This window comes from Dama dama, chromosome 16, assembly GCF_033118175.1.
Source record: "Dama dama isolate Ldn47 chromosome 16, ASM3311817v1, whole genome shotgun sequence".
NCBI lineage: Eukaryota > Metazoa > Chordata > Mammalia > Artiodactyla > Cervidae > Dama > Dama dama.
Window position 1 is genome coordinate 41219340 of NC_083696.1, and position 19150 is coordinate 41238489.

Consider the following 19150-nt stretch of genomic DNA (forward strand, 5'->3'; position numbering starts at 1 on the left):
CCCCATGGACTGTAGCCCTCCAGGCTCCTTTGTCCCTGGCATTCTCCACGCAAGAATACTGGAGTGGGCTGCCACGCCCTCCTCAACAAGTAGTCATAAGAACCAATTTTAAACGTGCTTAATTATTTATATCAACTCACTTCAGAAAACACACTTTTGCAAGCCAACCCAACCACTGTCACCCTGTTTATAGAAACAAGGGAATGACAGTCCAATAACCATCCCACCAAGTTGGTTCAATCAACAAAACTCTCACCTAAGCAACAGAGCTTTTACAGACGATGTTAACCTACTTGGTCAGTTGCAAGTCTGCAGTCCTAAACTACACGCTTCTCAAATACAGCACTCTATATAAGATCAACAGTCTCTTACTGGTGTAAGCAGTAAATCAGCTTTCTCTAAGAGGTCTCATCATCCTTTGACAATTCTGGAAGTCTCACCAAGATGACTGTGAAAACTCTTCCCAGGCAACATTCCAGGCAGTCTCAAACCAACAGATGTACTCACTGGGCCCCCCATGCTTAACTCCACTTATCCTTCAGGTCTGCTGCCAAGACAGGCAATCCCAAAACCAGCTAAGGTCTGACTAGTTTCATTAGACTCCAATTGCTTTAATAACATTGGCCTTTCAGTTTACAAATGCATTATCTGGTATATAATTAGACCGAGGTCTTTGTACAAGGTCTTTAGGCTTTCTGTTTTGAAGATATACTATTTGAAAGTATTTTTGATATTGTTGACTATTCTTCATTTGCTTATTTTGCTTTTGCTATTACGTGTCAATATGCATGAAGTCTTCTTTCATTTGTTTTTGTTTTCTCCTGGACTTCCTTGTCTCTGTTCAATGTACGAGGGAGTGTTCTCTAATGAATGAATAGAGGCATAAGCCAGATAAATCTTGAAACCAAGACAATCTACACCTGGACATTATGACTGGAGGCCCACTAGATCAGTGACCAATTTGTAAAAAAGCAATTTCTCAAAAGTCATAAAGGCATTCCTTGTCTTGTCAATTTGTAAAAGAAGGTCACTTTGTTTGTTTAGTTCAAATTCCAGGGTCAATGATAGTTGGGTCACTGATCTCATGGCCCCTTCCTATCTGTGGTTGGAACCTGAGATATGGTTCACAAACACACATCCTTCAATGACCTTAGCGTTTCTTTTTCTTGTTTGTCATAGGTTTGCTAATGTCAAAGTCTCAATGTCTCTGTGCTTCTGATATAAAAGACACACTACTGCTATACCATTGAAAAAGAAAAAGACACACTACTATCCTAATCTTACCGTTTCCTTGGTAAACAGGAAAAAAATTTTTGACTTCAACTTAAAATGCCCAAAGTGCACATGTGACATTCTCCAGTACAGATCATAAGCTAACTCATAAAACAAACCTCAATAAATATAAAAGGATAGAAATATATAAGTCCTCTGACCACCATAGAATGAAATTAGAAAAGAAATTTGGGAAATACACAAAATGGAAATTAAACAACATATTACCTTAGATAATCAATGGGTCAAACAAGACATTATAAGGGAAATCAGAAAATACTTTGAGTTTGATGAACATGAAAATACAACATAATCAAACTTATGGGATACAGCGAAAGCACTATCAGAAGGGAATTTATAGTTATAAATGCCTGTATTAAAAAGAAAAAATATCTCAAATAACTCTTCTACCTCGAGACAATGGAAAAAGAAGAGCAAGTTAAACCTGAAACAAGCAGAAAATTAGATGACAAGGGACAGGGAGCCCATGAGTAGCTTCAGGATTGGGGTTGATCCCAAGCAAGTCCAAGGCATATCTCGAGGGTTGGAACTTTCAGCCCCACCCCTCCATTTCTGGGAAGGGGAGAGGGGCTGCAGATTGAACTTGATCACCAAAGATCAATAATCTAATCAATAATGCCTACGTAATGGAACCTCAATGAAAACCTCGGATAGGTTCGGGGGAGGTTCTAGATTGATAGGGGCTTCCCTGGTGGTTCAGTTGGTAAAGAATCTGCCTGCAGGAGACCCAGGTTTGATGAATTCATGGACATGCTGGGAGGGTGGGTGTCCCTGGAGAATGTGCCCTATTCTCTACTGCCCCAAACTGCTCTTCCATTTGATTATTTCTAAGTTTGCACCGTTTATAATAAATCAGCAAGTTTTTAAAAAAATTTAGAAATAAAGTAAGCAGAAGGAAGTAAATATAAGAGTGAAAAGTAATGAAATAAGGATATCAACAAAGCCAAACGCTGGTTTAAGAGGTCAACAACGTTGACAATCTTTTGGCTAGACCACCAATCAAAACAAGGAGACCAGATGGCTAAAATGAGGAATAAAACAGGGGACTTCACTACTGGCCTCACAGAAGCAAAAAGGATTATAAGAGAACACTTATTAGCAGTATGTCAACAAATTAGATCCCCTTAAATGAAATGGATAAATTCCTAGAAAGCCACAAACTAACCCAAGAATAAAATAAAAACCTGAAGAAACCTCTAACAATACAACGAATTAGTAATTTAAAAACTGAACACAAAGAAAAATTCAAGCCCAGATGGCTTCACTGTTAAATTTCAATGAGGCATTTAAAGAAAACTGAATACTTATCCTTTACAACTCTTCAAAAAGAACAGAATAGGGAAAGAATACTTCCCATTTCTTTCTATAAGGTCAATACTACTCAGATAACAAAACCAGACAAAGGCATCACAAGAAAAGTACAGATCGGTATCTCTTATGAATACAGACACAAAAATTCCTGACAAACAAGGAAACCAAATCCAGCAACATAAGAAAAGAATTACACGATATGACCAAGAGATTCCAGCAAAGTCAACTTACCATCCAAAAATCAATTTAAAAATCAGAATTTTTAAAGTGATCATCTCTACGAACACATGAAAAGCAGTCAACAAAATCCAATAGCCTTTCATGATAAAAAACATTCATCAAACTAAGAATAAAAGGGAACTTGCTCAACATGACAAAGGGGGTCTTCAAAACCCATAATTAACACTGTACTTAATGGTAAAAGACTGGATGTTTCCCCCCCTAAAATCAGAACAGGAAAAGATATCCACTTTCACCACTTTTATTCAGCATTGTACTAGAGGTCCTGGCAGGGCAATTCAGCAAGAAAAAAATAAAAGATATCCATATTGGAAAGGAAGAAGTAAAAATATCTCTATTTTCACATTACATGGTCTTGTACAGAAAATTTTGAGGTGTATGTAAAGGAAATTAATAGAATAAATGAGTTCAAAGGGGCTGTAGGAGACAAGATCAGTACACAAAAATCAACTGTCCCTCTATACATTTACAAAGAACAATCCAAAAATGCAATTTAAAAATTCAATTTATAAAATCATTAAAAGGACTAAAATATCTGTACTTAGGAATAAATGTGAAACTTACACTCTGAATCACTGCAAAATCACTCAAAATACTTACACTCAAAATCACTGCAAAATACACTCAAAATCACTGCAGATGGTGACTGTAGCCATTAAATTAAAAAATGCTTACTCCTTGAAAGGAAAGTTATGACCAACCTAGACAGCATATTGCAGATGGTGATCGCAACCATGAAATTAAAAGATGCTTACTCCTTGGAAGGAACGTTACGACCAACCTAGACAGCATATTAAAAAGCAGAGGCGTTACTTTGCCAACAAAGGTCCATCTAGTCAAGGCTATGGTTTCTCCAGTAGTCATGTATGGATGTGAGAGTTGGAATATAAAGAAAGCTGAGCACTGAAGAATTGATGCTTTTGAACTGAGGTGTTGGAGAAGACTCTTCAGAGTCCCTTGGACTGCAAGGAGATCCAACCAGTCCATCCTAAAGGAAATCAGTCTTGGGTGTTCATTGGAAGGAGTGATGTTGAAGCTGAAACTCCAACATTTTGGCAACCTGATGAGAAGAGCTGACTCATTTGAAAAGACCCTGATGTTGGGAAAGACTGAAGGCAGGAAAGGGGACGACAGAGGATGAGATGGTTAGATAGCATCACTGACTCAATGGACATGGGTTTGGGTAGACTCCAGCAGTTGGTGATGGATAGGGAGGCCTGGCATGCTGCAGTTCATGGGGTCACAAAGAATCGGACACGACTGAGCAACTGAACTGATTACACTCTGAAAACTACAAAACACTGTTGAAAGAAATTAAAGATCTAACTAAGTGGAAAAGCTCTTGTGTTCCTAGATCAGAAGACAATATTGTTCACATGGTAATACTCTTCAAATTAATCTGATTTAACATATCCCTATCAGAATCCCAGTTGATATACTGGTAGAATATGACAAGCTGATTCTAAAATTCATATGAAGTGCAGGAGATCCAGAACTGTCACAAGAAATCTTGAAAGAGAACAAGGTTAAAAGACTCGTATTTCCCAGTTTCAAGACTTAACACAAAGTCACAGTAATAAGACAGTGTGGCACTGGATTAAAGACAATCATAGACCAATGGAACAGAACTGAGAGTCCAGAAATAAATCCATGTGTTGAACTGATTTTAAACAAGGATGCCAAGAATATTCAATGGAGGAAAGACCAGTTTTTTAAATCAATGGTACTGAAACAACTGGATATCCACATGCAAAAGAATGAAGTTGGACACCTACCCCATACCACACTGAAAATTTTATTCAAAACCTAAATGTAAGAGCTAAAACTATAAAACTATTAGAAGAAAACAGAGGGGTAAATCTATATGACCTCAGCTTTCTGCAATGGATTTTTACATGATACAGGAACACAAGCAGCAAAAGGAAAAACAGATAAACTGGACTTCATGAAATTGAAGACTTCTGTGCTTCAAAGACTTTTGTACTTCAAGAAAGTAAAGAAAACCTAACGAAAAATAAAAAATTTCCAAATCATGTATCTGATAAGAGACTTGTACCTTGAATATATAAAGAAATCTTGCAACTTAATAATAAAAAGACAAATGATTCCATTTAAAAAGAAGGCAAAGTATCTGAGTAGACATTTCTTCAAAGAAGATATACAAATGGCCAATAAGCACAGAAACAGATTTTCTGTATCACTAATCATCAGTGAAATGCAAATCAAAACTATACCATTTCCAACCACTTGGATGATGAGAATCCTAAACACAGATAATACATGTTGGTGAGAATATGGACAAATCACAACCCTCACACACTGCTGATGGGAATGCAGAACAGTAGAGTCACTTTTGGAAAATAGTCTAGCAGTTCCTCAAATGGAGAAACATAAAGTTAACATAAAGTTAACAGCAGTTCCACTCACAGATATTTACAGAAAAGAAATGAAAACACAAGTCCACAGGAAACACTTATGCCTGAATGTTCATAGCAGTGTTATCTGCAATAGTTCTCTAGCAAAAACAACTCTAATGTCTGTCTCTAAACGAATTTATAAAACAAAATAAGATACATATCTATTCAATGGAATATTATTCAGGCGCTGAAAAGGAATGAAGTACCAATACATATCATAACATGGATGAACCTTAAAAACATGCCAAGTCAAAGATTATTACACATATATTACATGACCCTTTTATATGAAATGTCCAGAAAGGTCAATTTATAGATATACAAAGTATATCAGTGGTTGCCTAGGTCTGGGGGAAGATGAAGGAATTGAGACGTGATAGCTAAGAGGTGCAGGATTTCTTTCTGAGGCCATGAAAATGTTCTACAGTCGATTGTACTTGGATGTACAACTATGTGACTTATATTAAGCCACAGTTAAAATAGGTACTGAATGTTGTGTGAATCATGTCTGAATAAATCTGTTAAAAAAGATCACACGTATTTATTACCTCAGAGTTTCAAAGGGTCAGTAATTTGCGTGTGGCTTAGTTGAGTGCCTCTGGTTCAGGGTATTTCACAAGGCTGCAAGCAAGGTGTCAACCAGGGCTACAGACATTTCAAAGCTCAACCAAAGAAGGTTCTGATTCTAAGTTCACTTCACTGGGCTGCTCCACAACCTGGCAACTGGCTTCCCCAGGGTGAGTGACCCAAGACAGCAAGAGAGAGTACCCAAGACAGATACCATAGTCTTTGTATATCTCACCTCAGAAGTGACATCCTTTGACACCAAAAGCAAAGGCAACAAAGGCAAAATTAACAAGTGGGACGACAACAAACCAAAAAGCTTCTGCACAGAAAAGGAAACCATCAACCAAATGAAAAGACAAATGAAAAGACAACCTACAGAATGCGAGAAGAGTATTTTCAGGTCACATAGCTGATAAGGGGTTAATATCCAAAATATGTAATAAACTCATACAACTCAGCAACAACAAAAAAATCTGATTAAAGAATGGGCAAAGGATTTGAAGAGTTAGTTTTCCAAAGAAGGCATACAAATGGTCGACAGATACATGAAAAGGTGCTCACACTATTACTCATCAAGAAAATGCAAATCAAAACCACGAGATCACTTCACATCTGTCAGAATGGCTACTATCAAAAATACAAGAAGTAAGTATTGGTGAGGATGTGGTGAAAAGGGAACCCTTATACACTTGGGAGGCGATGTAAATTAGTGCAGCCACTGAAAAACAGTATGGAGGTTCCTCAAAAAACTAAAAATAGAATCACCATACGATTCAGCAATTCCACTTCTGGGTATTTATCTGAAGGAAATAAAAACTCCAACTCAAAAAAAATACATGCACTCCCATGTTTGCTGCAGTATTATTTACAAAAGCCAAGACGTGGAAGCATCCTAAGTGTCCACGAACAGATGAACGGAAAAAGAAACCATACTATTTAAACACACACACACATGAACATACAGTGCAGTATTATTCAGCTATAAGGAAAAGAAGGAAATCCTGCTGTTTGGGACAACATGGATGGACCTCGAGGGTATTATGCTAAGAGAAATAAATCAAAGAAAGACAAATATTATATGACTTCATGTATGTATGAAATGGAAGGGAAGGAGGAAGGGAGGAAGGAAGGAACCAAACCTTCAATTCATCCATACAGAAAGCAGGCTGGTGGCTGCCAGAGGCAGGGGACAGGAAATAGATGGAATGGGTAAAGACAGGCAAAAGATACAAATTTCCAGTTATAAAATAAATATGTCCTAAGAATGTAATATACAACATGGTGACTACAGTTAATAATAGTACACTGTGTATTTTAAAACTGCTTTCAAATCTTAAAAAGTTTACACCACAAGAAAAAAACTTGTAACTGTCTGGAAATGGATGCTAACAAGACTCAGTGACTTACTGTGATGACCGTTTCACAATATTTACATATATCATTATGCAGTACACCTGAAATTAACACGACATTATATGTCAACTACATCTCAATTTTTTTAAAGTGATATTCTATCTGATCCCTTCTGCATATTCTCTTTTTTCATTGAAGTACAGTTGATTTACAATGTTGTGTTAGTTTCAGGTGTATAGCAAAGTAATTCAATTATACATATATATGTACTCTTTTTCAGATTTTCTATTATAAATTATTACAAGATATTGAATATAGTTCCCGGTGATATACAGAAGATCTCTGTTGTTTATTCTGTAATTAGTACTGTGTATATGTTAATTTTAAACTCCTAATTTATCCCTCCCCTCTTTTCCCCTTTGGTTACCATAAGTTTGTTTTCTATGTCTATTAATCTATTTCTGATTTGTAAGTAAGTTCATTTGTAACTTTTTTTTAATATTTCACATATAAGTCATACCATATATTTGTCTTTCTCTAACTTCATTTAATATGATAATCTCAAGGTCCATCTATGTCACTGCAAGTGGCATTATTTCATTTTTTATGGGTGAGTAATACTCCACTGTATACTGTATCATCTTTATCCATTTATCTGTCAATGGGTACCTAAACTGTTTCTGTGTATTGTCTATTGTAAACAGTGCTGCTACGAACACTGGAGTAGATGTGTCATTTCAAATTAAAGAGTTTTCTCTTGATGTATGCCCAGGAATGGAATTGCTGGATCATATAATAGCTTTATTTTTAGTTTTTTAAGGAACCTCCATAGTCTCCATTGTGGCTACACCAATTTACATTCCCACCAACAATGTAGAGGAGGGTGCCTTTTGCTGCACACCATCTCCAGCATTTATTATTTGTAAAATTCTTGATGATGATCACCCTGACCAGAGTGAGGTGATATCTCATTGCAGTTCTGATTCAATTTCTCTAATAATTAGTGATTCTGAGCATCTTTTCTTGTATCTGTTGGCCATCTGTATGCCTTCTTCGGAGAAATGTCTATTTAGGTCTTCTGCCCATTTTCTGATTTGGCTGTTTGCTGCCACTTTTCATTTATTAGAAATAAGTCAGGGACTTCCCTGGTGGTCCAGTGGTAGAGAATCCACTTTTAAATGCAGGGGACACAGGCTCAATTCCTGTTCAGGGAACTAAGATCCCACATGTCAAGAAGCAACTAAGTCTGCAGGCCAGAAGAAGGGGAGCACGCACACTACAACAAGTAGCCCCTGTGTTGCAACCAGAGACACTCCCGCACATCACAACTAGAGAAAGCCCATGCACCGCAATGAAGAGCTCACACACCACAACCAAGATCCAGAATAGCAAAAAAAGAAAAGAAAAGAAAAGAAAGAAGTCAATAAATCCAGCCCACACTTGAGGTGAGGGCTAAGCAGTAGAAATACTGGGAAACTACATCTAGACACATTACAGGTATTCCTTGGAGACACTGCAATTAAGTTCAAGATGGCTACAATAAAGCAAATCACACAAAATTTTTGGCTTTCTAGTGCATATAAGGTTTCCCTGGTGGCTCAGATGGTTAAAGAAGCCGCCTGCAATGTGGGAGACCTGGGTTCGATCCCTGGGTTGGGAAGCCCCTGGAGGAGGAAATGGCACTCCACTCCAGTATTCTTGCCTGGAGAATCCCCATGGACAGAGGAGCCTGGAGGCTACAGTCCACGGGGTTGCAAAGAGTCAGACGCGACTGAGCGACTAAGCACAGCACAGCACAATGCATATAAAGGGCTTCCCAGGTGGCTCTGTGGTAAAGAACCCGCCTGCCAATGCAGGATATGCAGGCTCAGTCCCTGGTAGGAAGGTCCCCTGGAGAAGGGAATGGCAACCCACTCCGGTATTCTTGCCTGGGACGTCCCATGGACAGACGAGCCTGGTGGGCTCCAGTTCATGGGGCAGCAGTGAGTTAGACATGACTGAGTGACCACAGCACAGTGCACAATAAAGTTGAGTTTATACTGTAGTTAGTCCATTAAGTACGCAAGAGCATTATGTCTAAAAAATGTGACACATCTTAATTAAAAAAGACTTTATTGCTAAAAAAAGCTAACCATCATCTGAGCCTTCAGCAAGTTGTAATCTTTCTGTAATAGTAACACCAAAGATCATCATAACAAATATAATCATGGTGCCCATAGACTATTTTGATGCAGGATTGCCACAAAACTTTCATTTTGTAGAATACTATAATGCATTGCACAATAAAATGAGGTATACCTCCACAGTGAAACTGCTGAAAACTAAAGACCCACCCCCCCAAAAAAAGTAATACCTTAAAAAAGGTAACACTGAAAATTGATTCATCAATAGAAATACTTAAAATACAAAATGTTTTTCAGTATATTGTGTAACAGTACCAAAACAATTGTGATAATCCTAACATCATACCAAGATAAGTTCCAGAAGGTTTAAAACATTGGAAATAAAAATAAACAAGTAGTAGACCTGGGTTCCATCCCTGGGTCAGGAAGATCACCTGGAGAAGGGAATGGCAATCCACTCCAGTATTCTTGCCTGGAGAATTCCTTGGACAGAAGAGCCTGGTGGGCTAAAGTCTATGGGGTTACAAAGAGTCGGACAAAACTTAGCAACTAATACTTTCATTTTTTCAGACCTTTCTAAGTAGAGAAACAAAGACAGAAACCATGAAGAAAAAGAGTGAATTCAAAGACATCTATGTTTATTTAACAAACATTCTTGATCACTTATTATAGGCTAGGAATAAACTCAGTCTGGGTGTACCATGTGAGAAAAAGAAACATGGTCCCCACCATGAAGAACAGAGTCCAGAGAAGACAGAATAAACCACTACAAATTCATTCAAAAAAATCCAAGTCATCCTCTCTCTTGCTCTCACAGCCCACATCCCATCGGGAAATGGACTGGGCACTACTTTCAGATCACATCCAGAGGCCAATCACGTCTCACTACCACCACGGCTGCCACCCTCACTTCTCCACGGATTAGTACTACAGCTTTCTGCTAGCTTCCCCACTTCGACCCCATCCCACCAAGCCTATTCGCCAAGCAGTAATGAAAGGGATCCTTTCACAACTCAAGTCATATCGTGCCACTCCTGGCTGTAAGCCCTATGTTTCGCCCACAGTGAAAGTGAAAATCTTCACAACAGACTTACCAAGCTCTCCATCCTCAGTCCCTCCATCTACTCCATCTCCCCACTGCTCTCACCTCACTTGCTCTGCTCTAGCCAACCTGGTTTCTCTGTTGCGTCTCGAAGAGCCAGTCATACTTCTAACTTAAGTCTGTACCTCAGCTGTCCCTCTAACGAGAATGCCCTTAGCCTGTATCTTCACCTGGTTAACTCCCTCACCTGTTCCAAGTGTTGGGTCAATCGAGCTTGACATGCCACTTAAATGACAGCTCTCCATCCCAATGCCCCTCATCCCACGTGATCTCCCCTACCCTGTGTCCTACCTGTTTTTTCTTCCACAGCCTGTATCATTTCTAGTACACTACACAATTTACTTATCATGTTTATTATTTACTATTTATCTCACCTGACTACAATACAAACTCCTTAAGGAGAGGGATCTTTGTTAACTGCAAAGTCCCAAAACTCTGGCACAAACTGGAGCTCTATAAATCCATGTTGATGGAATGAATGAATTTATCCAATAAGCAAAGATTCAAGAGCCTGATAAGCCTAGCAGTTATACATAGCTGGTGAGAAAATAAAGTAAGTTTTCCAGAGGCTAATCAATCAATATGTATTTAAATATATTATAGCAAATAGTTGAAGTCTAAAGTGTTTGGCCTTTCCATTAAGTAAATCCACTTCTAGGTACCCAAATTTAAAAAAAATTATAGATGCACACAGATTTATGTATAATGTAGGATTTCAGGTAGCCATTATAAGTTGTACACATCTGTATTTACTACAGTATATATTTACTAGAGTAATACTTTTAAACAAAAACTCAGGGTGTATGTATATTACACAAAGTCTTCTCAACCACAGACTTAGATACATTCCTCCTTAGTCTAAGCACAGCAGGTCTCTATTCAGATGTCTATCTTGGTAGGATTCACAGAAAGAACATATCCATTCAGTATCTTTAATCTGTTCTACAATTTAAAACCCAAAAAGAACAATGGGCTAAATGTGTATTTATTAGCAGCTACTACTGAACTTCTCAGAAAATTGTTAACTTGTTAAAGGCAGATTCCCCCCATCCATCCACTCACATGATGTCCAGCACAGAATCATTCCGAATGACCTTATGGGAGACATCAGCTAGCAGGAAAAGACCTCCGTCTGTCTTCCGGATGCTAGCTGCATAGCCTGGCCAGATCTGCAATCTGAAGACACAGATGGCCTTTATCCTGGGATGCTAAAAGAACCAGAGATATTTCCGTGCCCTCATTTGAGGCAATACTTTGGGCAGATACTGCCCCTCCCCAATAACAATGAGAAAGCAATAGGAAACAAATGAAGTCAGCATCACTACGAACTTAATAAAACACTTAATTAACTCACAAATTGTACCTGCTATCATAAAAAACCGATACAGTGACTGCAATGAAAATTTTCTCTGTAGAACATTCAAAACTGAGGAAGAAAAAACCAGCACCAACCTGTGCTGCTGCAGCACCATAGCACTTGTAGGGTCATAGAAGTTTCTTCCAACAAGTTTCATGTCCAAAAGTTTCATTACCCTGAAATAAAGAGCAAAGAATGAGTGTTCCAGTAGAAGATTTAAAAATAAATAAATAAGTTCAAGTGCTCTTAGTTACATTTTCCTCTGGAAGCCTCAAAGGGCAGAAAGGCTGATGCTCTTTGCACAATATAGCTTTTATGTACAAAACACTCTTACCAAAAGGAAAATAAAAATGACCAAAGCATTTATCTTGCTGTATATGCAAATGATTGCAGCCTTTTCTCCTAACTAGGTAACCAAAAATCAAGTTGACTTCCCAAGCTCAATTTACATTACTTTACCCTATTAACTAAAAATAGCACGAGAGTCCACTTCTAAATTTGTGAATTTCAGTCTGGCACAGGAAGTTATGTTTGTTCCTAGCAGTTCAGCTTACTAAGTAGAAATCAGGTTTTGTGTTTTATAAAAGAAGTGGTTTGGGAATAACAGTTTCATGAAAATTTGAGAGTTTTCAAAAGAGTAAAAATAAAAAATTATGAGCTATTTATATCCAAACCTTCAAAGGACCAAGAGAAATTCTAGCAAAAATTTTTACACATTACCTCTTCATGTAGACCTATCATGGTGTTTAATGTAACATCATTAAATATACACCATCAACATTTGCTTTTACACTTCCTGAATGAATCAAAGGAACCCATTGCCTTCTAGCCAACCACCTCAGATCTACTTTCATATACCCAAATCTGTCCAATCACCCGAGATAAGTTAGCCTTTAATGTCATGCATTTATTTATTAAATATTTCCAAACTCTTTATATACACACTGTAGTTTTAATACCATCCAAGGCTCCTGAAGAGCTCTGTTACAAAGACTGAGATTAAAGAAAATAAGACTTCAGCCATTTCTCACCGACGGAATACAACATTGTAGAAGGGAATGCACAAGTCAGAACAGGGCTCCAGGATCTTTGTCAACTGAATCTTAATGGTGATCTCAGCACTGTCAGTTTTCCTTTGACTCTTTAACTCAAGAACCTAACAAATAAACATATGTATGTAAAAAGAAATGACATTACCAAGCCCTAATCTAATCCAACTTGTGTTCTAGAACACTAACATATCTTAATCATGTTTTATTCTTTTCTATTACTTTGCTGTCCACACTAGACAAATCACAGCAGGACAATCAGGATTTACAAGAGGACTTGGTAAGAGATACCCAATGGAGAACTAGCAATAGAGCCTCATGATTTTGAAATCTTATAGTATTCTTTGTCACTGAGGTCAAAGGCTTCCAACCACTCCTCTTAAAGAGAGAAGGAACTAGAAAGAACTCATATATAAATAGTTTCTCAGTCTGCAATTTCTTGGTTGCAGAGAAGTCAGCCCTCCCTCTCACAATAGGAAAGTACAACTCAAATGTTCAGGGACACTATGATTTCCCACCACTCTGGCTTTGTCCCAAAGTGCATTTCCTATTTGGTCTCACTTGCTGAAGCTTAACAGGTAGATAGAGAATGGATCCATCAAAAGCAGTGACATTTCCGGTGACAGCTTGATGGTCCTTCAACATGCCAAACCTCATGCTTTTGCACTCCACGTTGGGGCTAGAAAATAAAGAGGATTTTACTTCAGTTTGACTTTACAGCAGGGCAGTAGGTTTGTTAGAGAAACTGTCACTTGTGACTACTGCTCCATCTAGTGGTCATACTAAACAATTCAAATATATCTATCTGACTAAAAAAGAACTCTTGACCCAAGGCTCACAGAAAATAAAAACAATCCTCTCTCAAACATAACTGCCTTAGCATGTCAGGGTACATTCTTCGAGAGTTTAGATCAGTGGGCCAAACAACTTCTACAGAAAGTTTTTAGAGGCCATATGGTCTCTGCTGTAACTACTCAACTCTGCTAACATGGTGCAAAAGCCTTATAGACCATAGGTAAACCAATAAGCAAGGCTATGTTCTAGCAACACTTTACTACAGAAATAGACAGTGGGTCAGATTTGCCTGGCAGGCCTATCATAGTCTGCTAATCCCTGATGCAACATCTGTAGAAATACACACTTTTTAAAAAATATATTTTTAAAAAACAGTATTTTAGTCTAGACCATTTTTCACTCAACAATTTCAACTTTTTATCAATTCATTGGCACAAATCTTACAGTTTTGAAAAATTCCAATAGCTACTTTGTACAATGATTTTCCCATTAGATTACAGTAATGCATAACCTTATCCTACAACTTCGAAGATTAAACAAATCCAAAGCTAAAAAGGGTCAAGCGTGTTCAAGTATGTGAAGAAAGATAAAAACTACAGAAAGTTCAGGTGGTAATCCAGTACAGTCAACCCCAAAACTAAGCACTCACATGCTAACATCACATTTCAAAACGCTTCTTCAAAAAAATTCATATTAATACACACAAGGCGTTATCCTCCAGACAACTTTGGAGTTAGTCTTTTTAGAGCTCTATCACGTCACGGAATCCGCAGGACGACCAGTCACTGTAGTGCATCCTCTCAGTATTCTCTCAAGGGCCTGGCATTCTCATCACATTGTAGCTTCAGAGGTCTGCAACTACAATCTCAAAATGTATAGAATCCACGCTGTCTCCACAGCCTGGTCAATGCAGACATCCATGAGGAGTCACACACCAGTTCTGTTTCAGGAGCAGCTGTCAGTCACTTTCCTCGCATTAACACCCATCTCTGTTCCTTACGTTCCAGAACAGGACCATTCTCACTACCTTCTCCTCCTGTGAGTTCAATTTCACCCAGCTTCTTGGCTCCTTCTCTTGTCATACATGCTCAGCTCTGGTTTCTTCCCTCACAGAAACATTTAAAGCAATCCGGCTACCCTCTCTAATTAGTATTTCATTTCTTAATCATCTTACAAACGTTTAAAATAAGTGGCTAATTCACTGGCTATTTCTCATGGCCCATGCTCCCCTTTGTTCTTTTAATCTATTTTCTTTCCCTCCATAACACTAAAGAAAAGGAATACAAATACAGGTAAGTTAAAAGGTGATGAAGGGGTCTATGTGAGTAAAGGGGTTCCCAGGCAGTGCCCCTGGTAAAGAACATGCCTGCCAGTGCAGGAGACCCGAGAGACCGAGGTTCCATCACTGGACTGGGAAGATCCCCCAGAGGAGAGCGTGGCAACCACACCAGTGTTCTTGCCTGGGAAATCCCATGGACAGAGAAGCCTGGTGGGCTATAGTCCACAGGGTTGCAAAGAGTCCCATACGACTGAGTATCATGCAAATAAAAGGCCTTGAACTTAAGTTTCATTAACCTCAAAGAAAATCCACATGCATAAAACTGCGCCTATTAAGTTAAAATCTAGATTGGTAATACAGCTAAACAGACACACAGAAAAGTTAATTTCAAACTTATTGCAAGGATTTGAGTATTTGAAGTTCTGTAGGGGGGTAAATGCATCAGGAATTATACAGAAAACCAATTCAGTTATTCCTATTGAACTATTTCTTTACTGCTCTCTAAGAAGTAAATACGGCGGGGTGGGGGGGAAGCTATGAATACCTGAAAGTCACATGATATTGATAAACTGCTTCATTATGACACTGTATTTTGATAAGGTTCAATCCCAAAAATTGAGGTGTTCCTTTTGATCCTTGCTTCACAAAAAGCTCTCTAGAACATAAAAATAAAAAGTAAAAGCACCCACAGATACGAAAAACAAATAGCCCATGCCACAAAAATACAGAGAAAGCAAAGAAAGAAGGAAAGACATATTGGGGGAAGTAGTATTTTATAGGTACACAGGCCCTCAAGACATACAAAAGCAGCTTTGAAAGAAAGAAGGTAAATTCTTGCAACTTCTAATTAGAGCAGCAAGGTCACAGTATTCGTCCTAGTAATATCACTAGAATAACTAGGCCAGCTAACTAAGAACATAAGAATTAGTTCTGTAGAGAAAAATGAACAACTGCAATGTATTTCCCAGATAATTTCTTTATCTACAACATGACAAGGAATTATCTATGTCTGAATTGGGAAGGAAATGAAAAGCCGTGAGTTGATTGATCCATAGTATCAGCACTAACCCCATTTCACCTCATCAGGAATTGTCTACCTCTTCTGTCCTTCTCCCCACTGTCAAAAAACAAAACAAAAACCCTGCGGTGCCTACCGCCAGGGAGGACCTTAGACACAACGGCACAGGGTGTGCAAGCCTCTGAGAAGGCCTCCGCTACACCATCCCCAAGCAGGAAGGCAGCACTCCCGACTTACTTCTTGCGCTCTGCAGTTCCAAGTGGAGGGCTATCAAGAGAGTATAGTGGGGCCTGGGGCAGAGGAGGCAGAGGTGAGAGCTGGGCAGGATCCTGAGAAGCCAGGCTGAGAGCACTGGGAGCCCTGTATATTCCTCTGCTTAAACCACCAGCTGCTCTTCCCACTGGTAACACAGACGCATTCAAATTCCCTCTTCTGAGCATCCTGCATCGTTGAAGAGAGACAAATCAGGACTTTCTCAATCATGCTTCTATCTATGCTCCCAACTAAATGAGTCCTCAAATCTCATTCTTTCCCTGGAGGAGTCAGCAAAAGGGACCCAAGCACTGGGATTCTCTCTGAATCCAATATGCCAACAAGACTCACTCATCAATTACTATTAACATGGACTCTGAGGGCCAACTTCCATAGCAGAAATTGAGGTGAAGTCTGACCCACCTGGGATAAAGAATCAGCACCATCAGTCTGACTTCTTAAGAGAGCAAACAGGGTGGCGAACTGTGCTGTGGAAAACTGCTTTTACCTTGTCCAAAGACTGACTGGGTCAGTAGTTACTAACTACTTTTGGAAAATGCCCATTCTTACCATGAAACCATGCACTGTTTCCTTGGGAGACAATATAACCCACTTTAGAGTTTCTCTTTGGACTTGGAGCTATTTCACCTAAATTTGATAGCTACCCAAGGAGGCAACTTTACCCACCTATTCCAACCAACGGAGGCCTCTGCCATCTTGCTATCCCCAGCTGCCAACAATGAAGTATCCAGAAAAGTGGGATGGGGTTCTTCTTTGTCCTTGCATGCCATATTGGTAGGTAAGCCTAGACCTAAAATGCCTCTACCTAAAGGAAAGGTCAGATCCCAGCTGTAACTGTGAGCTGAACATTTTGTAAAATACAGCAATTTTTTTGAAGATAAACTGTGTTAATTTAAGAACAAAGCAATGATCACATCAATGATCACATCACACAACATCATGTTTTCTCAAGTTAGTTTTCCACATACCTAAAGGAAGCATCTCCCGTTTCAGAGGGGTCTGGGATGCTGTTTCAAGGCCCAGTCCTCGGAACATTGAGACTAAACCCACAGCCTCCTACAGAAAGTCAAAGAATCATGTTACTCTTAAGATACAGTTTAAAAGGCCAGAAATACTGTTGATTTTCTTCAAACCTTGGTAAATAATAAAAATTGTCCACTTCAAATTCTATAAATGTCAAGAACAAAGGATAAAAGTACCTCATAAAAATTGTTTAAATTCTTATGGTTTTCTTTAAGAACACTTATAACTATGCAATATTAGGCTTTTAAACATAAATATAGTTCATGATTTTATAAATATAGTTCATACTAGGTTTTTAAGCATAAATATAGTTCATACTTTGGCCACCCAATGCGAAGAACTGACTCATTAGAAAAGACCCTGACACTGGGAAAGACTGAAGCCAGGAGGAGAAGGGGATGACAGAGGATGACATGGTTGGATGGCATCACAGACTCGATGGACAAAGTTTGAGCAAGCTCCAGTAGTTGGTGATGGACAGGGAAGCCTGGCTGGCTGTAGTCCATAGAATCGCAAAGAGTTGGACAGGACTGAGCGACTGAACTGATAGCTCATGATTTAATGTAAGTATTCCAAATAAAACAGAACCACTTTTCTAGTTCATTTCCTGTACACCTAAGGTAAGAGGGCACAAGCATACCAGCTAATAAATTTTCCCAAAAAACATGTAATTTAAGGGTATCAGAAGTCTTGGGGTTTTGTGTGTTTTTTTTTTAAACAATCCTCAACAGAACTTGTTACTGTTTTCCTGTGGCTTGGAAGTTTACTACTGTCACACCAATCAGAGTCGCACATATAGATTCAAGCAATCCATCTGAGTGAAAACACAGGATTACTGTCATCAGTGTTTCTTTTTATAGAACAACGTTATATCTAACATGGTCAACACTACTTAACATGGTCACAACTGCATTATTAGGTTCTTCCTATATCTGCTAACTCTCCATTCTTTGGAATTTGTTAATTACAGGCAAAAACCATTTTAAAAATTACTATATAATCAGGAAATTAAGCATGCACATCCATATAAGTATATACACACACAGCAGTTAACAATAGCCGAAGATCCTTTTTTTCTTTAAGATTTGGGCAAAGAGACTTCTGAAAGGAACTATTCTTAACAATTATGACCTCAGAGGCAATGGTGGCTGCTAATACCATAGAGTCCAACCCACAGTGAAAATCTAAACACTAAAGGTTGTGTCTCTAAACCTGTCATGTATGTATGTACATATTTATACTTTTAGAAGCCAGGAAACTAAGCCATCTACCCAAGTCCATCTAACATTCATTATGAGGCACTTTTTCTAGACCTGCAATTCAAGAACTTGAAATATATTCCTAGAAGATGAAACTACTTGTTAAAGGGGGAAATAAAAACAACCCTTGCTTTCATATGGAGCTTCCTAGTTTCCTAAGTACCCTGAAATCCATTATTTGCTCTAATGATAAGCTGCATGCTGCTACTATGTACACAGACATGGTCTTACCTTTTGCACTGGCCCACTCTGTGGACTCGGCTCCCTTTGCTTTCCAAACACATGGCCCCTGCCTGCAGGTCCTGCCCTGCTCAGAGATGGGTCCAAAGGTGTTGGAGCTTGTGGCCAAGAGCCTGGCATCCGCACAGACTGAGATGGGTGCACGGGAGACAGGCCCCTGAAGCGTGGTCGGACAGGATCCATTGCAAGGCTGCAGAGGACATGGGTGTCAATCTATCCTTGTTAATTACCTGCCATCATTCTATAGTTTAAATGATTCCCAAAGGGTTTCCTTTTCCTTCACAACAGACTCACAAAGCATTAAAAGAAAAAAAAGCTACTTTGGATCAGACCAATGATAGTCCTATATTATATTCACAAGTTTCTACTTAGCCCAGAATGTTCTAAATACTCTCAATCAGAAATCTCTTAAAGGCCAAACTCTCCTTAATTTTACTCATATTTACTCATA

At 38.7% G+C, this 19150-nt stretch overlaps 1 protein-coding gene across 2 annotated transcripts in view; it reads right to left on the reverse strand.

Moving 5' to 3' along the window:
* PIWIL2 (piwi like RNA-mediated gene silencing 2) overlaps positions 1-18882 on the reverse strand; it is a 67203-nt gene extending 48321 nt beyond the window's left edge. For both annotated transcript variants that reach the window (XM_061164057.1, XM_061164056.1), the window contains exons 1-9: positions 18691-18882; positions 17146-17233; positions 16844-16982; positions 16142-16345; positions 15431-15541; positions 13374-13491; positions 12795-12919; positions 11859-11939; positions 11469-11582 (exon numbers count right to left, since the gene is read on the reverse strand). In XM_061164057.1, the coding sequence (XP_061020040.1) occupies positions 11469-11582; positions 11859-11939; positions 12795-12919; positions 13374-13491; positions 15431-15541; positions 16142-16345; positions 16844-16982; positions 17146-17233; positions 18691-18882 (1172 nt within the window). The remainder of the gene's footprint in view (positions 1-11468; positions 11583-11858; positions 11940-12794; positions 12920-13373; positions 13492-15430; positions 15542-16141; positions 16346-16843; positions 16983-17145; positions 17234-18690) is intronic.
* Positions 18883-19150: the final 268 nt, after the last annotated feature.